This window comes from Ostrinia furnacalis, unplaced genomic scaffold (assembly GCF_004193835.3).
Source record: "Ostrinia furnacalis isolate ACB-3 unplaced genomic scaffold, ASM419383v2 OfSCF7454, whole genome shotgun sequence".
Taxonomy (NCBI): domain Eukaryota; kingdom Metazoa; phylum Arthropoda; class Insecta; order Lepidoptera; family Crambidae; genus Ostrinia; species Ostrinia furnacalis.
In genome coordinates this window covers 21,032-47,810 of record NW_021137693.1, presented here as the reverse complement: position 1 = coordinate 47,810, position 26,779 = coordinate 21,032, and the positions used below count along the sequence as shown (strand labels likewise).

Genomic DNA, 26,779 nt, shown 5'->3' with positions numbered 1-26,779 from the left:
GCTGTCAAATTAACGAGTAACTACTTTTTTTTTAAGGCATTGGTGCGGCCTGCATTTAGCCAGTGTCAAGATAAGATGAGCGCCAGCTCCTCACATTTCTAGCGATATATTTTGTATTTAAAGGCACTGGGTCTCTATCAGAAGGAACTCTAGGGGTGGAATCTCCATAGGCGTGGATTAACGGGCAAGGAGATAATATCTTGGATGGTCGACAATCACTTTTCTTACAATTTAACGTTCCACCAAACTCAACACGCTCTCCTAGATAACCTCGCAGCCGCCTGCTCACACTTGACATGACACAACTGAATGACAGTTATCTTTTTCTGCGCATCAGTCGGGTGTTACGTTTAGGAATCACCTGGCGATCTTGTTCTCGATGCGCTTGTCGATGGCCAGGCGCAGGTTTCGCAGGACCATGTAAATGACTCGCAGGACCTTGTGTTCTGTTACTTCTGTTCAAGATGGTCATAGGCCTAGGTTTGTTACTACACTCACCGCAAACCGCCTAGCGCTGGCGATCTTGTTCTCGATGCGCTTGTCGATGGCCAGGCGCAGGTGTCGCAGGACCATGTAAATGACTCGCAGGACCATGTGTTCTGTTACTTCTGTTCAAGATGGTCATAGGCCTAGGTTTGTTACTACACTCACCGCAAACCGCCTTGCGCTGGCGATCTTGTTCTCGATGCGCTTGTCGACGGCCTGGTGCAGGTCTCGCAGGCAGGACCATGCGTTTTGTTCAAGATTGTCATAAGTAGCGACCACAGCGACACCGTGTACATCACCGGAGTACTAGTCTACACTCACCGCAAACCGTCTAGCGCTGGCGATCTAGTGTTCTCGATGCGCTTGTCGATATCCTAGAGCAGGTCTCGCAGGACCATGCGTTTTTTCAAGATTGTCATTGATACACCTAGTCTGTTACTCTCAAAGCAAACCGCCTAGCACTGGCGATCTTGTTTTCGATGCGCTTGTCGATGGCCTGGCGTAGGTTTCGCAGGACCATGCGTTTTGTTCAAGATTGTCATGAGCCTAGTAGTCCAGTCAATGAATGCCTTAACGACGGTGTAGAGAGAAATCCGTGGAACACAATTTCTGACCTCGGGACTTTATTTAGCCTAGTTAGGTGGTGAACATAGCAAAAGTCCCCGCCCTTAGCCCTTGAGCCGGCGGGGAGAGAGGGGTTTAAAAGTACCACTTTTTGGTTTTTCGCTTAATCCTCGGTAACTATGCGTCCTAGTGACATGACTACTATGAACCAAAAAAAGCTTATTCAATTTGCTACAGGTGAGACTGTCAAGTTTTTCTATATCTTGTATAGTTTTTGCGGCATCTGCTCTAGAAGGACTGTAAAATTGGAAATTTTATTGNAATAACTTATCTTATTAACATTATTGTTACTCAAATATAGCATTATGGTGTAATATAATGTGTCTTACAGTAACCATGAGTACACAATAATTATGTTTAACAATAATAATTAATTGAAGTATCAATCATTATAAGAATACCAAAAATATACCACGTTCTCAACTGCATAACTGGCTGCTTTACTTAATTTCAATTACTCAATAATTAAGCACAATATTCGATGCTATCTCATCTTGTAGTACTCAATATCATGAAAGAAACATCATGATACTAAAACTGATTTACACAACACAGATCTTAACTTCAATTTACTTGGATAAAACTAATTATTAATTTTTCTCCAAAATAATGCCAAGAGGTTACTCGGGCATGATCACCAAACTTATTCAATTTATCTGACCATATTCTATCTATTCTTTATTGATTTTAAATCTCAACAGGTTATTCTTCGCAGAATGCAAACATGAACAAATGAACACCGTTCAATTTAATTTGCTTTACTAAAATAACTTATTTGGCATTGAAATTAAAGTGAGCACATACCATAGCTTTCACACACATTCCTGGCATTATCAGTAAAGACTGACAATACTTATAACATTTGTTGCATCATTCACTTCCATGCATTATTTTGCTCAAAAGGAAATGTGTTAATATTGTTGCTGTTAGAATATTCGATAGCAATAATGAATCGTACCTGCTCTGGGGCCATCGTTAGTCAAATTGTTCACCACTTACGTGACCACAAGCCAAGTTACGGAGGGAGTATCTTCATAATTTGCGTCTATCATTTCTCGTACTTAAATACTTTTCTGCATCTCACACCTTTGTCAGCGTGGTTTCCTTGACATTCTCTCTTCATCATATTCAATTATAACCATAGAATCGTGGGCGTTTTGTGATAACATTCGTGACAAATAACACGAAACATTGGTCACCTGGAACACTTTGAAATCACGTTACTATCATAGGTTTCAGATCCCACTTCTGATAAAGGCACTGGGTCTCTATCAGAAGGAACTCTAGGGGTGGAATCTCCATAGGCGTGGATTAACGGGCAAGGAGATAATATCTTGGATGGTCGACAATCACTTTTCTTACAATTTAACGTTCCACCAAACTCAACACGCTCTCCTAGATAACCTCGCAGCCGCCTGCTCACACTTGACATGACACAACTGAATGACAGTTATCTTTTTCTGCGCATCAGTCGGGTGTTACGTTTAGGAATCACAAACCTTCCGCTCTACAGATTTATACAGATAACATAATATTAAGATTGGTACTATTAATCATCAATAATCATTTGCAGCATCTGTGTCCGGCGCCGACATATTTATTTGCTAAATAGATATAGAATGATATTCATGAATCAACATGATAATCTCCCCTCTCTCCTTGAGTTTCTTGAGCATTCAGTAAAGATATTGCCTACCTAAGGTACCTATATTTTATGAACCTCCAACTTTTTAACTGACTTCAACATAATCACTGATGCATGTGCACGAATTCAGATGAAGCATCAAGAATAAGATGCACCTTAGTTCAGTCTAAGGCTTTCGGAATACTTTGATGTTTGTTCCAGTTTCAATAATTTTTACCTATAGAAAAGTAACTGCACAAATTACTTTATTTTCTATAGTAAGTTGAATTTATTATTTATTTTGAACTAATCCTTGCTTATTAGGTAGGTATACTAAAATACATGTTGGGAATAAATAAAACAACAATTTTATTTTATATTTACTTAAATAGTCACATTGTCTCATTATAACTAACAAAGAAGTAAGGTAGAGACCGCGTAGCATGGGATTAGTCCTAATGTAGTAGGAACTCCTCAACTTCAATAAATAAAGTAACAAATTCACTAACAAACTTTAACATAATGACTAGATTAAATCGTATTTTTGAGTTGTATAAAAAGTGTTAATAGGAAACTGGAAGATGTCTTGCATTTTACCGTCTATCACCACTATAATAAACGCACGAAGAAAATCACATATCCATACAGCACGTCGCTCACCGCAAAATAGGAACAAGCAAATATTTAAGCAAATTAATACGAATAAATACAAAATGCGTTGTAACAAAAAAGTTGTGTTTGGATGCCCAATTAAGAAATGCAAAATGTGCCCAAAAGAAATGTGTCCAATAGAATTAAAAAGCGGGTGTTAAGTGTGGCGCGGGTTTCGTTCGTTCGCATCAACTCTTGGGCATGCCCTGGGGGGTGGCGGTCTCGACCATCTTCTTGTACTTGCCGACCAGCTCGGGCAGGTCGTAGGCGATGGCGACGTCCAGCCGCGTGATGGGGCAGCCGCGGAAGTACGTGCACGTGGCCGACAGCTGCTGGAACTCGTACAGCGGGTTGAGACGGAAGAAGTCTCGGTACGTCTCCGGGTCTGGTAAGTCGTACCTGCAATGATTATTTACAAATGAAATATAGTTACAGCGATGTCTACTAGGTCGTCGTTTCAGCCAAATGATGTCCACTGCTGGACAAAGGCCTCCCCCAAGGATTTCCACAACTGCTAATAGTAGATAGATACTGATTAATCTCCCTGTCTGTTGTATTTTTATGCAAGGAAAATATCGTAACCATTTGGCATTTAACTTAACACCATTGTTCCTCTCTTTGTCACTCTAATCTTCTCTGACTTATGGCTCTTTTGAAGTTCTATTACCTAGTTTCATATTTGTTTACGTACCTTGAGATGTTAGTGAGGGTACTGAGTCCCTCGTAGATGTGGTAGTTTTGAGGGTTCTCAATGATGGCGTCGGCAATGAGTTTCTTATTGCCGAATATGGTCTTGTGGTTGTAGTATGTGGTCAGGTAGCAGTCTACCATCTTCGCGTGATTTCGGACGCGCACCTGAAAACAAAAAAATATATTTTAAAAATCCAGTACCTACCTTAAACTCTAGCTTAGTGCTGGTGCAATGCAGCATTACATTTTTTAATCTAAATTATCGATATTGGCATTAGCCGCTAGTTTCGAGTTTTAAGGCACCACACGTCCCAAGACTTGCAAGTTCTTTGTAATAAAATTGCCAGCGATCTTCTGATTCTTCATTGACCTTGGTGCCTGTTCATATCATATAGAAGCATAGCTTCTGGCAGTGGCGGCATAGCATGGGTTGGCACCCGGGGCGGTACCCAATCGTGTAATCTCACAAAACCGCGGCCGCGTCGTATGACCACGCGGCCGAACATTATAAGGGCCTTATAAGCAAAATACCCCATATTAGTATTTTACTACAGTCTCTACACTCACCGCAAACCGCCTAGCGCTGACGCCGCTGACGGACGATCTTGTTTTCGATGGCATGGAGCAGGTCTCGCAGGACCATGCGTTTTGTTCAAGATTGTCATGAGCCTAGTTTATTCCTAACTCACCGCAAACCGCCTAGCGCTGGCGATCTTGTTCTCGATGCGCTTGTCGACGGCCTGGCGCAGGTCTCGCAACACCATGTTTTTTGTTCAAGATTGTCATAAGTAGCGACCACAGCGACACCGTGTACATCACCGGAGTACTAGTCTACACTCACCGCAAACCGTCTAGCGCTGGCGATCTAGTGTTCTCGAGAGCAGGTCTCGCAGGACCATGCGTTTTGTTCAAGATTGTCATTGATACACCTAGTCTGTTACTCTCAAAGCAAACCGCCTAGCACTGGCGATCTTGTTCCCGATGCGCTTGTCGATGGCCAGGCGCAGGTGTCGCAGGACCATTTAAATGACTCGCAGGACCATGTGTTCTGTTACTTCTGTTCAAGATGGTCATATGCCTAAGTTTGTTACTATACACTCACCGCAAACCGCCTAGCGCTGGCGATCTTGTTCCCGATGCGCTTGTCGATGGCCAGGCGCAGGTGTCGCAGGACCATGTAAATGACTCGCAGGACCATGTGTTCTGTTACTTCTGTGCAAGATGGTCATAGGCCTAAGTTTGTTACTACACTCACCGCAAACCGCCTAGCGCTGGCGATCTTGTTCCCGATGCGCTTGTCGATGGCCAGGCGCAGGTTTTTGTTCAAGATTGTCATAAGTAGCGACCACAGCGACACCGTGTACATCACCGGAGTACTAGTCTACACTCACCGCAAACCGTCTAGCGCTGGCGATCTAGTGTTCTCGATGCGCTTGTCGATATCCTAGAGCAGGTCTCGCAGGACCATGCGTTTTTTCAAGATTGTCATTGATACACCTAGTCTGTTACTCTCAAAGCAAACCGCCTAGCACTGGCGATCTTGTTTTCGATGCGCTTGTCGATGGCCTGGCGTAGGTTTCGCAGGACCATGCGTTTTGTTCAAGATTGTCATGAGCCTAGTAGTCCAGTCAATGAATGCCTTAACGACGGTGTAGAGAGAAATCCGTGGAACACAATTTCTGACCTCGGGACTTTATTTAGCCTAGTTAGGTGGTGAACATAGCAAAAGTCCCCGCCCTTAGCCCTTGAGCCGGCGGGGAGAGAGGGGTTTAAAAGTACCACTTTTTGGTTTTTCGCTTAATCCTCGGTAACTATGCGTCCTAGTGACATGACTACTATGAACCAAAAAAAGCTTATTCAATTTGCTACAGGTGAGACTGTCAAGTTTTTCTATATCTTGTATAGTTTTTGCGGCATCTGCTCTAGAAGGACTGTAAAATTGGAAATTTTATTGTTGTCTTGCATGTTTCTTTCAGGAGAAAATCGACTAAATTTTCCATCTATAATGCTTTATTGACTGGACTATAGTTTATTCCTAACTCACCGCAAACCGCCTAGCGCTGGCGATCTTGTTCTCGATGCGCTTGTCGACGGCCTGGCGCAGGTCTCGCAGCAGCTCGCGCTCCTGGGCCTGCAGCAGGCGCTGCGGCGCGCCCGGCTCGTACGGCAGCGACCACAGCGACACCGTGTACATCACTGGTGGCTGCGCCGAGCTCATCAGCGGCGAGATGTTCCAGATCAGAGCGCTTTGGACGCGCATCAGCTCTTCGGGCTTGACCGTGTCCGCTTTGTTCAGCACGATGCGTGTCTGGAGGTTAAGAGTTTGGGGTGAGTACAATTTATTTGTCAACTTTTTATCAAACTCTGACACGTGTTAAATGAGTAAGCAATTGTCTTGTTGATTTTTTGTTACATGTGGCTCAATACCTAATATTAGGTAATTTCATTAACTAACCATGGTGTATAAAGTAGTTACAGTTATAGAGATTCAAACATTAAATAACTTATATGCAAGTTACTTAACAAACAGAGTTACAGAAAGATCTTAAACTGTATCAGACTGTATCCTATCCTTTTCAGGTATACATGCAAGTATAACGTTTCATGTTCGTTTACGTTTCGGTAAGCTAATTATTTTATAATTACCTGAGACTCCCTGCCCTTGAGCTGGTCGAGAATAGCTTCAGTTTCAGGGCCGACGTCCAGTTTGGAGGGGTCGTAAACAAGGAAAATGATGTCGGCACGGTCGATGAACCACTGGCAAGCGTCGTTGAAGGGGAACACTCTGGACACTTGCTTCCTCACTTCCAGTATTCCGGGAATTTCAACAATGTTTACCTGAAAATTGTAAACGTCATTGTCAGCTAGCCCTTCCTTTGGACCTATTTTACATTTTTGCTTTCACAGTTCTTACTTAGATTTAAATAAATTTGCGTTTTAAATGTCATAATAATAACAATGAAACTTGTTAAAGTCGATTATGTAAGTACCTTTTCTAAAATCTTGCTGGGGTACCTCAGTCCCCTAAGACGCTCTTCCAGGCCTTGTCCGAACTTTTGCAGCCCCGAGAAAGTCCAGTCAGCCGCCAGTTGAGTGCCATCCAAAACTTCAGGATTTTTACCGTGCATCAAAATATTGAAATAAGCTGGAGAAGGCTCGGCACCTGAAATGAATTACAATGACTTTTCTGAAAGCAGTCTAAACAAAGAAAAATAACATTTTTAAAGTGATAATAATAGTTGATTACTGACCTGTTCTTAGAGACCATTCTGTGAACTCTAGTCCAGTCAAGTAATTGAGAATGCTAGATTTGCCTCCACTCCATGGTCCCATAAAGAGAACTAAAGGTTTTGAGAAGATTTCAGGGTCGCCGAAGTGTCGGTTGCTCAGATCTCTGTACTTGTACAGCGCTTCCAATGGCTTGATAGAGTTTTCGTAGAGCTTCTTCAAGTCCCTAAGAACTATGTCAGCCGACTTTTCGACGATGATTTCTGCCTCGCTAGCTTCCTCATCTAACCTGAGGATTTGGTTAATGTGCTGGCGAGACCGTAGATTTTCGGGGATTTCTCCAGTCTGAAATAACAATAAGTGGACAATAAGTCAGAGGTAGTTGATGCGTTAATTTTACTTATTATAAAAAAACCTCAGACGGACAGACAGACATGACGAAACTATAAGGGTTCATTGACAGGACTACGGAACCCTATAAAACTAAATTACAGCTAAACAGAAATTGGATGGCGTCAGAATTAAACTAATTATGCATGCGTTGCCATTATTTCGTGATTGGAACCAGAATTATTTGCCTAAGTTAGTGATATCATCTGATAAGAAAACTCACTTTTAGTAAGTCATCTTCAGGAGTTTCTTCTGCTTCAGAGTCTGCTTCCTCATCAGATTTCTCTTCAGCAGTGCCAGATTCCGCCTCTTCCTCGGCCTCACTTTCCTCCTCTTGGCCTTCAGCAGCTTCTGAGCTTGCAGCTTCTTCCGTTTCAGATTCACCTTCTTTTACGGTTTCTTCTTCAGATTTTTCACCTTCTTCTTCCTTACTTTCTTCCTTGCTGTCATCTTTGCCCTCTTCCTTGCTTTCTTCCTTGCTCTCTTCCTTGGCGTCTTCCTTTGTATCTTCTTCAGACTTATCATCTACCCCTCCTTCAGAAGCAGCTTCAGCGGATTGATCGTCGTCTTCCTGTTCTTTAGAATCATCTTTATCCTCAGCCGATTCTTGTTTGTCATCTTCCTCCTTAGATTCAGATTCCTTTACTTCTTGGGAGTCAGCGCCGTCTTCAGTGGTTTCATTGTCTTCTTGAGATTCAGCCTTTTCTTGAGATCCATCGTCTTCTTCCTTTGTCTTATCGTCGTCATCACCGTCCTTAGCCTCTGCCGATGCATCTGACGCCTCCTCAGATTTATCGTCCTCAGTGGTTTCTTGATCCGCTTCTTTGCTGTCATCGTCATCTTTATCGCTTACTTGTTCTTTGCTGTTGTCATCCTCATCTTCACCTTCCTTCACCTCTTCACTTTCGTTTGTTTCATTTTCTTTGGTTTCGTCTTTATCTTCCTTATCTTCTCCACTTTCTGAAAACAATATGGAACTTGTTAGGTCATAAAATATTTTGAAACCAGAATTTCAGTGAAATTGATTCTACGTTGTTAACAAATATCAAAACACTTCTTGGTGTCAAAGGTTTTTCCATTAGTTGTTCATTTTGTGCATTTAGTGAAGAAATAGTTGGAACTTTACCCTGTTCGGCTGCTTGTTCATCAGCGGATGCATCTTCCTTGCTGTCTCCGTCGTCCTGTTTGCTGTCTCCGTCTTGTTGTTCAGCGCTGTCGTCTCCCTTCTCTTCTGTCGCGTCTTCTTTGGAATCCGCGGCGGCTTCTAAGTTTTCGACCGAGCCCTGTGCCACGTAGGGCTCGTCCGCCACCTCCACTGACGGTGCGTCGTCCTCTTTGCTGTCTGCTGCTTCGCCTCCATCTTCTGCTGATTGCGTTTCAGTCGTGTCGTCATCTATACTTACTTCACTACTGTCGTTTTTTTCTGCGGAATCTGTAAACACAGAAGCCATTGTTTTGAGTGTAAGATCATGATTTTTCAGGCGATTGGGTTCTATTTATTTCGTTCACTTGCCATTTGTTAAAATCTCTATCTAGTTAGTATCAATGAAACCTATGATCTCCGTCTCCAAAACCCAATTCTCTTGACAACACCGGAGGGTTTTGGTAAAAAAATAAAATGCGAAAATGTTTATGTAAAGTATTTACTGCTTACTTGGTCGTCCAATGAAATCTTTTGCATTCCGGGCAAAAAGCCAGCTAGTGATAAGATTAATCCGAGCTATATTTACGCATACGTGCACTTATCAACAAAATACGTTCATTTAGGGTCAACATCATGAAGAATTTGAGATCGGATTCTCAGTAAATTAGATAAATATTTATAGTTTTAACACATTAAGCGTGTTGTGGTATGTTTTAGACATTAAACTTTACTAGACTATAATTAGTTTTTTTTTACGGTAATCGCTGGTTTCGTGTTCCCTAATAATTAATGAGCGCATAAAATTTTCTAGCGCAAGCCAAGAGAGCTTGCATTTTCTTAGGAATTATTAGCTGCATAATTCCTAAGAAAATAAATAGCCAACTGAAACCACCATTAGCCGATGAGAGCTTTATCAGCCAAATAATATTTCATTCATTATTTACACATGTCCAATAATTTTCCTTTTGGTTTGCGGTTGTGTAATCATTCTTTCAGCGATATAAATCTTTGGTTAATGATTCATTCTTTAAATGGCCCAGTGGATATAACGGTGACGCGCGTGGCTGTTAAAATTAAAATAGAGCAAGAGCCGGACGACGACTTGCGCGAGGAACTCGTGTCAATCTCGGAACCCGCGTTATTCTGGATGTGAGGTCAACGTTAACGTCGATTTTAACGCGGCTACGTAGATAGAACACAATCGTAAATTTTCCAGTCGGGAAACGTTTCAGTGCACGCGAAAATGTTGGACGCGCAAATAATTATGTCCCTATTTTACAGACCTAACCAGATTGCTAACTGACATTTTAGTACAGTATTCATAGATTAAGTTACTCTATTACAATATCAATTTATATTATTAAAGAAAATTAGGTTTAAACAGTTATTAACTTAATATTTTTTTAAATAATGAAACAATATTTAACTCCCTTGAAAAGAGTTCAACGCGTCACCAATAATTTTCATAATTGGAATTTTTTATTCTCATTTGTTTAGAATATTCTTAAGTTAGAGCTTTCTGCAAAACTTAACGAGAAGACGATAGCTTTTGAAATAATATTTATGACGTAGATTACGAATAGAGACGGTAACAGAATTTCAATAGGTCTTCGTGACCCTCTTACTGTGCGACTTTGACTTTCATGGAGCGATTCTGTAAGAGATCTACGAGTAGAACCTATTGTATGTTTTAATAGTTTGATTAGACGACATAAGAGACAGAACTAATGTTTTAACGCTGCAGCGAACTTTACTTATAAGTATTTCCAAAATGAGGAAAGAATTTTTTTTTTATGCATAACAAGGCAGGTATTTGACCACAATCGCACCTGATGTTAAGTGGGATGCAGTCTAGGATGGTACATATCTGCCCTGTAAGTGCCTATTCACTCTCGCCTTGAAGAGGCCCGGATTATAGTTATCGGGAAAGACAGAAGCAGGCAACGAATTCCAGTCCCTAGCAGTTCGCATTATAAAAGAGTCATCGAAACGCTTAGTGCGAGCTGGTGGAATGTCAACAATATAGGGATGGTACGCTAACCTGCGTCTGGTTCCCCGATGATGGAAGGGGGCTGGTGGAATCAATTCATGTAATTCTTTCGCACATTCTCCGAAGTGTAGCCTGTAGAAAACCGACTACTATACCTTACTATACCTTTAAATAACTATGATCACGTCTTTATTATTACTATCGTAAAGATAAAATAAACTTAATAATCACCAATTTACCTGGCTCCGCGTCCCCTGATTCGAGGTTTTTGAGAGCCTTTTCGATGTATGGACGGCATTGTGACTCTGAAGGTACGTCGTCATCGGCTGAAACAAACATAAAGCAGTTTTAAAATCGTACACAAAAAAATACAACATAATAATGAAGTTAAAACCGTCATAACACGTACGTTTATTTTCATGAGGCTGCTAACAATTTAGGTCACCACACCATCTAGACCTCCTTGGCTAATGTAACGACGAAAGATAAGCATTTGATACATAATTTTGGCAAATGTGAAGTTTAATTGGTAACTCTATATGTGTTATATATAGAATGCTGTTTGTTTTTCTAACAATAAAATAAAATAAATAAATAAATAATACTCAATTTTGCTGCATAATTTAGATGAATGATAGCTTATAACTTTATACGACGACTACTGTATGTACGAGTACATCCCACGTTTTTCCATAATTTCACAAGTTAATTATTCATCTTCTCATTCTTTATTCTAGTCAATAATGAGTAATTCAAGTCAATAAAGAGGAAGTTTTCCGAGCCTTTTGTACACATTTGTGTGATTTTGGTAACTTCTTACTGAACGCTGCAGAAGTATATAAAATGTATTTAATTTTTTTTTTAATTACCTATTTACTTAATCTTGATGAGAACAACGCTATTTAAATTAATAATAAAATTAAGTAGATATTGACAACAATAATACAAAATACTTTCATTCTCAACATCTTAAATAAGTTTTGCATGTCCTCTTTTCATATTATTATGATGTAAACTAAGTATTTTTATCAAGGGCGGGAAAAGCTTACGTGTACCTACGGAAAAGAGCTCATTAAATTTTCTAAAAGTAATATATTGTATTCGTCATTTGTTCAGACATCTATATCTATATATATAAAAATGAAACCCGTTTCGCGTTGTCACGGCATCACGTGTGAACGGCTGAACCGATTTCGATAATTCTTTTTTTTTAATGTTTGTGGAAGTCCAAGGATGGTTCTTACGGAAAAAAATATTAAGAAAATCTCTACGCTAAGGCGGTACGAAGTTCGCCGGGTCAGCTAGTTTTCGATAAAACTTTACAGAGCATTTTCTTTTCAAGGTAATTTGGAAAGCAACAGGAAGTGAAAAACGTCGTCTATTAAATACATAGCAATGATGAACGACGAACTCAGATGAATCATGCGAGAGCATATTTTTATCCCAGTGCCATTACCAGCTGTGGCACGATGACACACTAAATGCACGGTATGGCTAATCTTCATGCCTATGCATGCGGTCGTTGCATCTGATTTTTGTTTACAAATTTTGCACTATACATACGTACGAGTATACTCGTACTAAGTACACCATTCATCATTAGAGTATGAACTACGTCTCGACTTTGCTAATTAAAAATGTATGATACGACTTTTAAAATACAAAAAGGGAGCATTATAGTCCCTTATTTCCAACGCCTTGATATCTCCAACATCAAGAGTGTTGCTGATTCTTTGCCTCTCTTTTTCAAGTAGCTGCCCCTTCCTCTAGTCTAGAGGGCACTATGTAGTTAATTAACGCTAAGACTGCTCATTCAATTACTTGAATTCAATTTATGAATGCGTAGAGCGAATTAAGCTCACAGTGCTTATTTGCTACGACTGGTGGTGCTCGTAGTATAGGACTCGTAGCGTAGCGCTACGCCGTAGCAGACTACGAAGCCTTATTAATATCGCAGAAAAAAGTTTAGCTTTTAAAACTATGTTAATTATTGATTGATTAATGTATGTTTCATTTTAGGTTCGTTCGTTCGTTTCAGCCAAATGACGTTCACTGCTGGACAAAGGCCTCTTATGTTGTAATCTTTGGTATAACAAGAAAATTATTCATTACGTACCTATTATAATTTAATACATAATGCTCAGTCAGTCACATTTGCCTTTTCTTTATTGGAAGTCCGTCTTACAACACGGTTATTTGGTTATTGGTCTAATAAGCACACATATAATATAACAGCTTAGTTAAGATTTGATTTAAAGAGAAATAATTTCTTACTTCGGTGAGCAAACTGAGCATAATAAACCATCAGCTCGATTGACGGTTCACGTTATTATATTATCATTATTATCGGTTCCTGTGACTGTAAGACCACTGGAGAGAATGAAAATCGATGGCTCTAGTCCACGAGAATAATTAAACAACTCCACCCTGGAGTCACTAACTTAACTGCAGCCAACGTAGTAGGTCTATTCAAGCCAATCATTATGATTGGTTTACTATGCTTGACATAGATCGAATCGAGCTTTTGGAGTTGTTTCATAATTCTGGTGGACTTAGAATCCATCGATTTTCATTCTCCAGTGAAACGATAAATAGATAGTAAGATAACATCAACTATAATACCAGTGTATGTTCAGATATTATTCTCGGTGCGACCCCAAAAACTTGGCCTTCATGCATTCCGCCTTGCACCAAGGCGATTATTTACGTAGACTCACGACACAAGGTGAACTAATTTAAAGTTTTATTTACATTGAATGAGTGTGTAAGATGAAAACTTATTCACGGGTTTCCTCGTGAAAAAATTGCGATCGTCGGCTGAAATACTTCTGAAGGCCGATTTGAATTTTGAGCGGACTCTACATTATTGGAACTCCCGGCTAATCTAAGCTGCGTCCCTATGTAACTTTCATATTTTTCTTATGCCAATTAGACTACAATAAATTAAAGTAAGTATTTTTTTACCAATTTAATTTTCTTTTCTCTCACAATGAGATTGAGATTCTTTATCCACTATATTTTGCTGGCCCCAACCTTTCGGCTATTTAGTTTTTCCCGGGTTGGGGATGGAAAATTTTGAACAAATGTTGGTACCTATACCTATTTTATTTACAAATAGATTTTTTCATTCTTTCCTGTAAATATTGGTCAGAAAGCTCTCACTCAGGTTCTAGTTGGCTGTTTTGGATTTCAGCCTTCTACCATGTGGCAGCAGCGTAGCAGGTTTGTCTATAACTTTGGTAATAAAATAGTTACATAAATATACATCATATAACTCTTCTATCTTTATATTTTTATTTTATGAATAGTATATGGCTGGATGCCATTATTTTCAGGATTTTAAATCTGCGCATGGTAACCCTTGTGAGACCTTGAAACAACGAAAAATGTATTACATGCATAGAGAGGGTATAACATAACCAGTGTGCTGAAACTCTGAAAAACTCCCCCGTGACCTACATTCATGTCACATTTTTATAATGTCGTCATGATCCTATCGTTTTTCACAAGATGGCGACGCACAACGACAAATCCCTGTATTTCTATTTACGTATCAAGCTTTGCGGCTAGTGAGCGTCTTACGGCTGATCCGACAGGCTGGGCAATAAAACGACTGCCCTAGACAATACGGACTTCCTTGACATATTTAGGTTACTGGATCATTTTGTCACACAACACATCGGCTAAGGTTAATGCCAAAAATAGAGCACATACGCGAGCTTTTTACATAATTTCAGCGCAAGTTGCGCCTAAAATAGCAGCGATATGGTGACGCAAACCCCGCGCCTGCGCGCGCGCCTCTACTCACCTCTCGCTGCGATCGTGAGCGCCGACACGGCGAAAAACATGCACAACATAAACCTCCATAACCTTAATCTCTTGGTCCACATTTTGTTAAGTTAAGCCCGTTATGTCGGGCTATCAGTCATTTGCACTCACACTCGCGCACCTGATCCACCGATCTACGAATTCGAAACACATCCACTGAGCAAAAGATTCGCGGCTCCGCATCAACACGACTCGCACTCCCGGAGGAGTACAACTCGAGTTAGGATCACCATTAAGTCGCGGTCGTCAGAGCTTTCGCAGTGATAAATTTAACTGTTGGAAACATTTGAAACTTTTACGGGTGATCTCGACTTGACCGCGATTTAATGGCGATGCGCTCGGAGCGTGAAGGTGGGTAGTTCGCGGCACTGTTCGCGGACGTACTCTATTTCCGGAGACAGCACAGCATCGCTGGTCGGAGGGGTACTGGCGCGGCGCGCGGCCCTCGGCGCGGGAGCTGCGCGAAGTTCAGGCGGGAGCGCGTGCCAACAGCCCACGGCGCGGGCGCATTCGCGGCCGCCGCTGTCGCCGCTCGATGCGCTTCATTGCTCTCCTTTGACTACGACCACGATTCAGGACATCCGTGACATTAATGAAGGTTCAAAGTCATAGTTTAACGCCGTTCTAATTGTTAATGTAATCATTAAATGGTTTACAAGTTAATTCAATTATGTATTCCAAGACATCGAAATTACCAGGCATCTAGCTAACTTATGTGACAGAAGAACCATTAAAATATTTCTTAAATCAATTACCTAATACTTACTACATATTTTATTAATCTCTTTGGAATTTACAATTGAGATAACAGTTCTTCTCTAACGTAGGCCTAGGTACAATAAATATTTTACTCACTAACGAGAGCTCTATACTGCCGTCCATCCATGCCTTAGCAATATGGGCTACACTTTCGTTAACTGCAGAGTTGTCTGAAATTGATCCAGAAAAGTTAATAATTATATGAATTAATTAGGCTAATGATACTTACAATGAATCATTACCAAAATAATGTAGGTAGGTACCTACCTAAGTAACTTAATTACATTTTCCGTGGAAGAAACAATTATACGGCATAGAAATCTTGGTTTTTTGAAAACCTCGTGGGAAAATTGTACCTATTTACTCATTTTTAACACGAAATTTTTGCCTTGCAAGTGTTGTACTCTTGATACCTAATAAAAGATTAAGAAGCCAAAGACTAAACAGCAAGAGTCACTTTACATGCTACATTTTCAGAATCTATAAGGGAACTGGATTTGATTTTATAAGAGTATGATAAGAATTAAGAATAGGTATTAATTATTGTTTATGAAATTGAATTAAACAAATGTTCGTTTCAGTCGAAAGACGTCCACTGCTGGACAAAGGCCTCCCCCAAGGATTTCCACAAAGACCGGTCCTGCGCCGCTCGCATCCAGGCACCTCCTGCGACCTTCACCAGATCGTCGGTCCACCTAGTGGGAGGCCTGCCCAAGCTACGTCTTCCGGCTCGTGGTCGCCACTCAAGAACTTTCCTGCGATTCTGCGGGCTATGTCAGTCACTCTGGTTCTCCTACGGATCTCCTCATTTCTGATTCGATCACGCAGTAAATAAATGACCTTCAAGTAAAATCTTGAAATAAAGCAATAAAAGCTTTTCTTATAAAAAGTTCTCGTAGTTTGGCGTTGACTGGTAGAATTCGCCTACTTATGTTGTTTGTTTCATTTTTAAGCGTCAATTATTTATTGCATCTAATTAAAAAGATATTTAATACAACTAGGTATATGCTCCCGACAATAACCTGCTTTGGTTGTTTAACGTTAATTTATAATGGTAATCTACTATCTACAAGTACCTGCGCCTCTAATAAGGAAAATAATTGACTACAGTCGTGCAATAACAATCGATATGAATTAGCACGTGTACTGCTACGGAACATTGCAAGTTTGATAGAAATTACCACGTGGTCGGTCGCAATCAGCGTGTCATAATAAGTCCGGTGTTGGCAAGCTGCGCCGGCGCACATCTCACCGTTCGGCCCGATATTTCAAACTGTCGTGATATTGAAAGCTGCAGCACCCGCGTATTTGGAACTATGCAACCATGCACAGCACCTAGATCCCGCGTAGCCAACGTACGCAAATAGTTTACGTTTGCGTCTATTTGCAGCTGCCCGGTATCGTAGGTGTGCGATCGTGACATAATAATTCATCGCTTTAGTATCTTGTATAAGTATGTACAACATACTTGAAAATACCGTTATTGTCTTTATGTAACCACCCACAATCACTTGTTCCATTCAGCCTAAAATAACAATTCATATTGAGGTGTACTATAAATACTTAACTACTAACGAGCTTTATACTATTTTAAAGTTTATTCTAGCTAGGTATATTGTAATTATGATAATTATATTAAATCCAAATCTTCCTTTTCTTCCTTCATAGTAAAAGCCAAGAGCTTCCTTGTTATGGATAAAAAAACAAACTTTATTAGTTTTCATTCGAAAAAGCCTTCTCCATCGATAGGCCTATCGATAGTATCGATACTATCGATAGCTCAAATCGAGTCAATACTATTGAATATGTGCAATACTATCGATAGTATTGTTGCTCGTGAAGAAAAACTATCGATAGTCTGTAAATTTGCAATAGTATTGGGTATGTTTTAATTCATTTTTACAATATTTCAAATGTTTCGCTTGACTTACCAACCCTATTGTTGTGCCTATTGCCAAACTATCGATAGTCTAGAATAATCGATAGTATCGATACTATCGATAGCTTTTTATTCAAAAGCTACAATACTATCAATAGTATCGATAGTTTATTCTTCACGAGCAACAATACTATCAATAGTATCGATAGTATTGCACATATTCAATAGTATTGCCTCGTTTTGAGCTATCGATAGTATCGACAGTATCGATACTATCGATAGGCCAATCGATAGTCTTGCGATAGTTTGGCTATCGATAGGCCAATCGATAGTCGACTATCGATCGGCAACACTAGACTGCACCAGTCCTAGGGTAAAGCAAGAGAAATGGTCACTCTAAGAGTAGGTTAGAAAATTACATAGGGCCCAACATTTTTAGGCCACTGCATTTATTGCCAATGCCAATGTGGCATTGCCACACACTACCTAAAAAATTGCTGTTTTATTGTACCTCTATAAATTAAATAATTTAAAAAGTTTGCAACATACATATCATGAAATGAATCCTAGGCTTTAAGGTAAAGAATAAAATAATACAAAATATGTTTACGGAATAATCTTTTATACTTAATTTTAAAAATACAATTATGCTTAATAAACTTATTTAGTTATATCTAATGGTCTATAATAATGAGCTCATCTATACTCCAGTCCTCATACGAATGGTCTGGGAGGTATCGCCTGATGATGATGGGGATCTTCCGTTGTTTCAGCTCTTTCATGGCGATCTGCAGAGGGTCTGTTTCACCTTCCAACTCCACCATCACTGGAGCACACATCGCTATTTGCAATGCTCTCGTACCTGAAAGGTATACAAATGAAATATTATATTAAAGTAATACTCATTTAAGTAAGTCAAGTCATACTACAACTGCATAAAACAATTGCTTAACATTAAATCAAGAAAAAGATAGCGCTATGAATACATTACAAAACTAAATAAAACCACAACATAACCTAACAGTCTACTAACGAACTTAACCTCACCTAGAACTCTGGCTCTTTCGTACTTCGTCATGTATCGGGTGGTGATACGTTTGGACTTCTCAACGCCACCACCTGCTTGTCCTGGCGCTAGGCACTGCACGTTATAGCCATCCTCCTCTTGTTCTTCTGTTTCCTCAATGTTATCATCTTCTTCTGCAATGTCGTCATAGTCTGCACCCGCGTCTTCAGCCTCGTATTCTTCATCAGCCATTATTGATAGATGTGGTTAGGTCAAATATTATAAAATAATGATTCCGTATAACAACAAAACTACCACGAATTCAGTGTTGCCAGTCGGGTCTAGTCAGAAATTACCAGAAATATAAAAAAAAGTAACCTTTTTGAACAAAAAGTAANCAAGTTTAAATGCACTTTATGACATAATTTTTAAATTGTCACTATTAATATTTTTTACTGAATAACCTGCAAAGTTAATTCTACAATTTCTGAAAAATCACCTAAAAGTAACCTTTTCATTAGTGTAACCTAAAAGTAACCACAGCAGTTCAAAAGTAACCAAAAAGGTTACAAAAGTAACCTTCTGGCAACACTGCACGAATTTATTAAAGCACAGAAGGACAACGAGCAACAACAGCAAGCAGCATTTTACTGTCAAATTATTTTAACGACAGTAACGATAAAATGTCACTTTATTTTAACTTTTAGTTAAAATTTAATACATAAAGGTTAACGCACACCAAACCAAAACGTATAAAAAAATCTTGATGAATGCAGCTGAATGTGATTTGTATTTTTCCCCAAGGAGGAGAGACAAAACTCTCCTCTTTTGCTTAAAAGTTGTTGTAAAATTAGGTAACTAAGGTGTTAATTTTATTTACTTTTTAAGTGATGTAAAATAAAATAAAAATAATTCATGTTAGTTAGAGTTAGTCATATATTTAGAAAATGACGAACGCGTCCTAATTCCAAAAATTACCTCTTGTATTTATGGCCGCGTTCTCTTGTCTTTGGATCTTTCGACGGTTTTCCTTTTCCGGTTCTGCATCAAAGCTGTAACCATGCCGGTGTGTAAATTTATTTAATTTCGGAAATATTTTAGCAGCGTTGCATTTATGTGATAAAAAATTGTGTTTACCAAGTGATTCTAGTTTACAATGTGCATGGCCCGAACATTTTATTATTTTTTCACCATAAAACTACGCATCAAACAGGATGATGCACTACACATGGCACTATTTGACATGTCGAAGAGAAACTTATTCCTAAACCACGGGTGTTCAGAATCCTGTTTGAAGATGTTTTGAGCTTTAGGCTCCAGATTGGAAAATAACAGTTTATTGGTGCACTTAGTTCATGAAAGCAGTTCAAGTTTCATAATGATGGTGAAATATAACCTAAACGTCATTGTTTTCAGCTCGCTGTTGACTTGCTGCACCCAGCCCCCGCGTTGGAGAGGAGGAAACATAAACTTAAGAGACTGGTGCCACATCCTAACTCATATTTCATGGATGTAAAATGCCCAGGCTGCTACAAAATCACTACGGTATTCAGTCATGCACAGAGGGTGGTCGTCTGCGCGGGATGCTCAACAATCCTGTGCCAGCCCACCGGAGGTCGTGCTAGATTAACCGAAGGTAAATCATTTTCATGTACCAATCAAATTCATTAGCCAGTATTAGGTACATGTATTTCAATACAAACATTGGGTTGAATTTGCTTGCTAAGAAACTGAATAAAAATAATACAAATTATTTTCAAAATCATTCTTTGATCCTAGTAAATTAATTATTGCCAATTTTAGTTATCCCATGTTTCAGTTTTTTTGTTTCTTTGTTATTATTTTGCAATAGGCATATTCCATAGTGTGCTAGGTACCATAGTTATTTAATTATTGTGCAACATTATGCTATTTCACCATTATTTAAATTGCCATGCAACACTGTATTGCAAAACTTGTGTAAGTTTTTGGCAATGCAAAATGAATTACCTATTTGGTTTATAATAGCTAACCTAATATTAATACTTAGGTAAGATCATTACATATAGGTTTTCATGTTTATGTACATTGCAAACTGATAACATGGAATTTTATTTATTTGATACAGCTGTTATCATTATCTCAATTGTTATTATCTATCAGTATATGTCTAAATTGATTTTAGCAAGCTAATGAAAAGTAAGCCCAAAAGAACCATTAAAATATAGGTACTAACTTTCTGTAGTAGTGATTTTTGAAAAATATCCATAAAATATTATTGACTCAATATTCCTTGAGCCTTTTTGGAATTCATAATCTTTTATTAGGTAAAGTTTTAATTTGCATTCTACAAAACTTTATAGTTTGTCTATTTTTTGCTAATTACATGGTTTATTTAATATTTTGCCTTCCTGACCATGCTATAATGTCAGGACATTATTTAGCCATTGACTGGAATTTGATCATTTTTCCTTGTTTGTAGTTATAACTGAATCTAATATTGTATTTTTTCATTTCAGGATGTTCGTTTAGGAGAAAGCAACATTAAAAATCCTGGAGAGAGAGCCCAAACCGTAATTTAAGTTTTGCATTTGATTCCAAGAGTATGATGGAGTGATTACAAATTCATTAAATTAATGGATCCACTGAAGCATTACAAATAAAGGCTTTGTCAAAGGGATTTTGGGTTTTATTCCATACACTTCATACAAAGTATAGGCTTTCCTTTAATTCTATGTTTAGATAGATTGGCTTCAATTTTATTTGAATGGGAAATAAGTGCAAGACAAATATTGTCTCTCTATTTATAATTTAAACAAAATGGTATATATTAATTTAACTGATTCAATCAAATATTAGTTTGATGACTCAATTTTTTTTTTGACAATGATGGACATTAACCTCTGCAAATTTTTACCACTACAATACATGTCTACACCATTGCCGAAAGGTAAAGTCTAGCTGCTATGCTAGGTACAATAATTACTCATTTATTTATGTATTTTACAAATAGAAATAAAACTACTGCATAATATAAAGTGGTTCTTTATTATCACCTTTAAATAGTAATAATTACATTAGAAATAATTTCTTGTGAACTGACACATTTATTTGAGGTGAAATATCACAAGGCCAATTATTATCTTATTTATTTACAGTAATACATCATCATTATGAGAGTTAATACATTCTTAAGTACGACTTTCAGTCTAGGTTAAGCTAGGTATTATGCAGAATTAGGATAACTAAGTCCGTATCATTCGTTATGACCGCCAAAATACACTACTTTTACGATGATGACGTTAATCAAGACAAATAGTCGTTACACACTACCTTTCAATTAAATAACAAGTCATTTAAAAATAAATATAATAATTTTTCTATAAATCATACCTACTCATGTAGGTGGAATAAAATACTTGCTACTATGATAAGTAGGTACCTGTATGATTAACATTCATAGATGCACAGGAGATGTAGGTAATCAAGAGGTGAAAAAACTGTGGCCTAATATGTCTTTTGCGCTAGATTCTTCTAAATGCCGATCGGCGTCGGATATATCTTGCTTAATTTGTTGTTTTAAATCTTCCAAAGATGGGAATTTCATTTCCCCTCGTAAATATCCAGTAACAGCCACTTTGAGATTAGATCCATAGAAGTCCTCGTCGAATTTGTGTGAAAAAATGTGCGTTTCCTGAAAACAAAAGAATATTATAACTTTTGAACCCTCTAAATTTTTAAAGTACCTAACTTGAAAATTCTTATTGAAGCAGGGAAACGAACCCACAACCCTTTGCTTGTCGGTAACATAGACCCAGTTAGTCATAATTCTATTCAAATCGTAACTGAAATGTACCTAGGTATCTATTTTATTGAATATATCGCAGAGGTCCACAAGGTGGACCGACGACCTGATAAAGGTAGCAGGAAGGCGCTGGATGCAGGCCGCTACCAACCGTGCGATGTGGAAGTCATTGGGGGAGGCCTATGTTCAGTAGTGGACGTCCTATGGCTGAAATGATGATGATGATATCGCAGAGGCATGTGGCATTTCAGAACCTCAAAGCCTTTCATTGAATGAAGATATCGCGCAGGCGTAATGTAAAGTAAGCTATACCACAGGTTTCAGGATAAAAGCTTCATTCAACTCGAGATCGCATGGTACGTTATTTATTTACACGGCGTCTATCTAACAGTCACATCACATGAGACACTGCCTTGAATAACTAATTTGATTCTTATCATGACGTCATTCGGGGCCATCCATAAAGTACGTCACACGAATTTCATGATTTTTAGACCCCCCCTCCGTCCTTGTCACAGGTGGTCACATTTCTGAGACCCCCCCCTCCCTAGTGTGACGTCACATGTTTTGCAATTTCACATCGAAAAATTATTAAATTAACGGCAGTTCCGAAATTAGTTTTGTTTCCATTTAAATTAAGTACTTTTTTTATGAAATCAACATTATATCAAATATTTGAAACAATTGAAATGTGATGTCACGAAACTTAGGATCCCTCCCACCCCCTTGTCACACCATGTCACACTTTGTCAACCCCCTCCCCCCCTCTTTACGTGTGACGTACTTTATGGATGACCCCTTCCCTCGTTAATTAGTTATGTATTTGTTTACAGTACAAACCAATACTGTAAACTACTGTGTAAACTTTACACGATTGTAACACATTGGTGCCTCATTAGTTAATGCGATCTCATATCTAGTCACATTTTTAAAGAGTTAACAACCATTTGTTGTTAAAACAGGGCCCATGCCCTCACACACACAAACACACCACATGCACATTATAGTCTGTCCTTCTCCAGGATCCGCAATCTGTACTTTCGAAATGCGATAAGTAGTTTTTAACGTGATAAATGTTAAACCTTCTGATAGTGGCTGAATTGTTGCGAATATGTATTTTGAACGTTATTGAGACAACATAAGGATCAAAACCAATGAAAAATGTATTTCTCTAAGTACACCAGTTAAAGGGTTAACAGAGTATTTCCGTAGTTTAAGCCTAGGCGCAGACCACCTACTTTTAGTTGGCCGATGCCCGAATCTAATTTCGAAGAATCGGCCGATACCAAATTGGTATAATGTGATGTGCGCACTTCCATACAGCCAGAATGAACTATCGGCCAACTAAAAGTTGTTGGTCTGCGTCTAGGCTTAATGTTAGTTACTTATAATGAGTAGTGGGTATACTAACCACAGACTTTTCCTTGTTCCCGTACATTGGGCACCAACCGATGTTGGCCACCATCTTGTACACGGGTCCCGCGTCGACCTGCGCCCAGCCATAGTACACGCCGGGTTGCAGGCCTTCGGGCAATGCCTGCACCACGCTCAGAGGATAATTTGCTGAAATAAATTGATTACAAATAAATTAGATGGAAGAGCAGTCGCCCGCCAAGCTAAAGGTTGTGGGTTCGATTCTCGCCTTAGGCAGTTCAATTTTTTCAAGTTGTTTATTTATAATTTAGTTTGAGAAGCGACTAAATCGTTAATAAATATTAATAGATTACATAAAATTTTATTAAATACTTTTCGATATCAAAGTTCATGTAGGTAGTTGACGACAGCGCAAAACCTAAGTGTATGAGTACCGGGTTCGATTCTTTGTCAGGTACATTTATATGTTTTCTAAACAGATTCTAGTCTGGGTGTGTCGGCAGATGATGTTTTATTTATTACAAAAAATATTATCACTAAGTCGTGACTGCACGTGAACGTAATCTAAGTATTATTTATTATCTAGCTTAAGTCTTAACAACAATAGGTATACCTACATCTAAAACAATGAAGTCACCGATGAAAGAGTCCGTTATTTGAGCTGTGTGTGACAAATGACTCGGGCAACTCCTAGGTATTTTGTCTTATGTCTTCCCTACAAAGACCCGATACTAAGGGTCTTCGTAGCTCAAACAATGTTACCGCGACATCTGATCGACATTCACCTATGGGTACTCGTTGGCCCGACGAAGTATTGACTATATTGATTGATCGTCTGAAGGCGGGCAGCGCAGGTGCAGGATCGGTCATCATTGTGGAAATCTTTAGAAGAAGCCTTCGCCCAGCAGTGGAGATGTTTTGTACGTTGAAAAAGATTACATGCTTATCATAACAACCACTCCATTTATGGATAAAAGTATCGAATGAATTAGTAGGATAAGTAAGTAGTGTTTATTGGCGGACTGCGGAATACCTACAGAGCTGTCGCTTAAATGTCTGAAGCACATCTGAAGACGGGTCATCACGTTTGACCTAACTTAGAGCAGTTTCCCTGCGTGATCGAATCAGAAATGAGCAGAATCGCAGGAGAACCAAAGTGACTGACATAGCCCGCAGAATCAAGTGGAAGTGGGGCTCGTAACTCGCAAAGCTGATGGCCGCTGAGGCAGAAAAGTTCTCGAGTGGCGACCACGAGCCGGACGACGTAGTGTGGGCAGGCCTCCCACTAGTGAATAGGTGGAACGATGATCTGGTGAAGGTCGCGGGAGGTGCCTGGATCACCTGGTTGCGGGCGGCGCTGGCCCAGTGGAAATCCTTGGGGGGAGGCCTTTGTCCAGCAGTGGACGTCATTTGGCTGATGATGAACGAACGAATACTTACATTTAGTATACCTAGAGTTACGATTTCTTACCAATTTTACACACTAATGTAATCAATCACTAATACTCAAGAATTTATAACATTTACAATACAAGTACCTAATTCATTCAAAGATTAAATATTTTTATTGCTGTACGAGTACTTATATGCAAGTAGACGCATTTATTTATTATTGATTATAGCCATAGCATTAAAAGAATATAAATAACTAGCTTACCGCCCGCGGCTTCGCCCTGCGCGCGTCCTGTTTCAAAAATCGGGATAAAACTATCCTATGTCCTTTCCCGTGACTTCCTTTCCTGGGATGCCAAATTTCATCAAAATCGGTTCAGTGGTTTAGGCGTAAAAGCAAGACAGACAGACAGAGTTACTTTCGCATTTATAATATTGGTATAGATGTGACAAAAACTTGGTTGTAAAATTTTGCAATTATCACGGAGTTAAACTGAATACTCACACATCAGCTTTGCATAACTCGTGTTAATGGGGTTATCAGTCAATGTACATATTTTAACAATTATGTTCACTAAACCAATATTTGTTTAAGAGTACTACAATTCTTTGTGACTTGTTTCAATAATAGGCTGATGGTTCATGGTACATTTACATTCTGACATAAAAAGTAATGATAAAGGTGTACATTGTGATTACAAAACTATGTCAAAATATAACTGCAACATTATAAAGATTTGTTTAATCTTGGATTGTAATCATAGAAGATTAACCTAAGGACAATTTATTTTAAGTGATAATAGTTTTAATCAAGTAACTACCTAATAATCATATTTAAAAAATAAGAAAACTTAGACATTCATAATTAATAATATAATGATTTAAGTTAAATAATTTACTTGTAAAGATCATAAGGACTTTTTAACACAAACAAGTCAATATGTTTTTTAATAGTTCACAAAAATACATCCAGCAATCCAAAGTTTATCAAACTGCATATATTTCATAATTTATTACTTGTCCTTCAACGTAATATCACACAATGTTGGAAAATTTTAACCAGTAAAGCAATTAACTATGTATGTAAGTAGGTACTTATGCCAGAATACTGATCAAGGTTACTGGGGCAGTACATTTGATACAACATTATTGTGCTCTCCTCAATAATGACTAAAATTATGTCTAGACATAAAAAATCATGGTTCTAATTTAACTGACATCATCTACTCAGAAAATGAATTTTATGAGCATAATTTCATGTCTTCTTATGTTTCTTTTAATAATTTTATTTTCTTTCAACTCAATTGAAACATAAAAGTGTGGGTGAAGAAGTAGTAGAGTTTAACTAAAATTGAATATTCTTTTATCATGCTTTAAAAACTTCTTAACTCAATAATAAATAAAAATAAGAAATATAATATTACCTGTAGGGCACCCTAAGTCTTTAGATCCTCTTCCAAAGCCTTTAACAACTTCTCCTTCCAAAAATAAAGGCAAATGTTTGGAAGACATAGCTTTAACCTTATTCACCAACACTTGATACAAGCGCATGAACACGACTGATCGCTGTGAAGTAACAGAAATGTGACCTCTGATCAAATACAATTTAGTCACACTCGAAAGATAACACAACAGTTGAGAATGTTGTGATACTTCGAATACTTTTTGAAGTTGAATAAAAGGTTTATGTTTGTAAACTAACCTCAAGAAATTATTTATAGGAGAAAACTGTTACGAGCAATGTCAGCTACATTACATTATTTGCAATATTACCTGTTTTAATTTATATTAAATCAAAATGTAATTTTTGCCACTCTCCTGCATCTTTCGTAATTTGACACATAAACAAAACATTATTATTTGACATTTTATTAAAAAAAAATTAAAACTGGCAAAGGAAAATAACCTTATACGTTTGTAAAAATTAGTT

At 38.4% G+C, this 26,779-nt stretch overlaps 4 protein-coding genes across 7 annotated transcripts; 1 reads left to right on the top strand and 3 right to left on the bottom strand.

Moving 5' to 3' along the window:
• Window positions 1–3,139: 3,139 nt before the first annotated feature.
• LOC114364604 (sarcalumenin) lies at window positions 3,140–15,212 on the bottom strand. 3 transcript variants are annotated; one of them, XM_028320815.1, is made up of 11 exons: window positions 15,040–15,212; window positions 14,636–14,789; window positions 11,067–11,153; window positions 8,820–9,125; window positions 7,917–8,653; window positions 7,327–7,648; window positions 7,066–7,238; window positions 6,722–6,913; window positions 6,120–6,383; window positions 4,077–4,240; window positions 3,140–3,784 (listed from the first exon to the last, which is right to left on the bottom strand). In XM_028320815.1, exons 2-11 carry the CDS (start codon window positions 14,715–14,717, stop codon window positions 3,574–3,576), a joined length of 2,538 nt encoding a protein of 845 aa, XP_028176616.1. In that variant the 5' UTR covers window positions 14,718–14,789; window positions 15,040–15,212; the 3' UTR covers window positions 3,140–3,573. The 3 variants fall into 3 exon arrangements, with proteins under 3 accessions (XP_028176616.1, XP_028176617.1, XP_028176618.1); XM_028320816.1 differs by having other exon boundaries at window positions 14,955–15,043; XM_028320817.1 differs by lacking the exon at window positions 15,040–15,212 and adding an exon at window positions 14,973–14,992.
• A 2,692-nt stretch (window positions 15,213–17,904) lies between these two features.
• On the bottom strand, window positions 17,905–18,622 carry RpII18 (RNA polymerase II subunit RpII18). The gene is made up of 2 exons (XM_028320854.1): window positions 18,341–18,622; window positions 17,905–18,155 (listed from the first exon to the last, which is right to left on the bottom strand). Exons 1-2 carry the CDS (start codon window positions 18,549–18,551, stop codon window positions 17,968–17,970), a joined length of 399 nt encoding a protein of 132 aa, XP_028176655.1. The 5' UTR covers window positions 18,552–18,622; the 3' UTR covers window positions 17,905–17,967.
• A 616-nt stretch (window positions 18,623–19,238) lies between these two features.
• Window positions 19,239–20,958, top strand: RpS27 (ribosomal protein S27). The gene is made up of 3 exons (XM_028320856.1): window positions 19,239–19,365; window positions 19,716–19,935; window positions 20,798–20,958. The coding sequence occupies exons 1-3, from the start codon at window positions 19,360–19,362 to the stop codon at window positions 20,824–20,826; spliced, it is 255 nt and encodes an 84-aa protein (XP_028176657.1). The 5' UTR covers window positions 19,239–19,359; the 3' UTR covers window positions 20,827–20,958.
• Window positions 20,959–21,307: 349 nt separating this feature from the next.
• Window positions 21,308–26,688, bottom strand: Rfk (Riboflavin kinase). 2 transcript variants are annotated; one of them, XM_028320853.1, is made up of 4 exons: window positions 26,623–26,688; window positions 26,274–26,415; window positions 23,495–23,646; window positions 21,308–21,972 (listed from the first exon to the last, which is right to left on the bottom strand). In XM_028320853.1, the coding sequence occupies exons 2-4, from the start codon at window positions 26,398–26,400 to the stop codon at window positions 21,763–21,765; spliced, it is 489 nt and encodes a 162-aa protein (XP_028176654.1). In that variant the 5' UTR covers window positions 26,401–26,415; window positions 26,623–26,688; the 3' UTR covers window positions 21,308–21,762. The 2 variants fall into 2 exon arrangements, with proteins under 2 accessions (XP_028176654.1, XP_028176653.1); XM_028320852.1 differs by having other exon boundaries at window positions 26,552–26,658.
• Between the last annotated feature and the right edge of the window lie 91 nt (window positions 26,689–26,779).

Bases quoted from the DNA above. Each gene is read 5' to 3' on its own strand.
- LOC114364604 (XM_028320815.1), bottom strand. From the start codon at position 14,717: ATGTGGACCAAGAGATTAAGGTTATGGAGGTTTATGTTGTGCATGTTT. The intron at 8,654-8,819 runs GTAAAGTTCCAA...TATTGTTTTCAG, and splicing joins TGAACAAGCAGCCGAACAGG to AAAGTGGAGAAGATAAGGAA. The intron at 6,914-7,065 runs GTACTTACATAA...TACAATTTTCAG, and splicing joins CCAGCAAGATTTTAGAAAAG to GTAAACATTGTTGAAATTCC.
- RpII18 (XM_028320854.1), bottom strand. From the start codon at position 18,551: ATGGCTGATGAAGAATACGAGGCTGAAGACGCGGGTGCAGACTATGAC. The intron at 18,156-18,340 runs GTGAGGTTAAGT...TATACCTTTCAG, and splicing joins CGAAAGAGCCAGAGTTCTAG to GTACGAGAGCATTGCAAATA.
- RpS27 (XM_028320856.1), top strand. The intron at 19,936-20,797 runs GTAAATCATTTT...TTTTCATTTCAG, and splicing joins TCGTGCTAGATTAACCGAAG to GATGTTCGTTTAGGAGAAAG.
- Rfk (XM_028320853.1), bottom strand. From the start codon at position 26,400: ATGCGCTTGTATCAAGTGTTGGTGAATAAGGTTAAAGCTATGTCTTCC. The intron at 23,647-26,273 runs GTAATATTATAT...AATTTATTTCAG, and splicing joins AGACTTAGGGTGCCCTACAG to CAAATTATCCTCTGAGCGTG. The intron at 21,973-23,494 runs GTTAGTATACCC...TTTTGTTTTCAG, and splicing joins GGAACAAGGAAAAGTCTGTG to GAAACGCACATTTTTTCACA.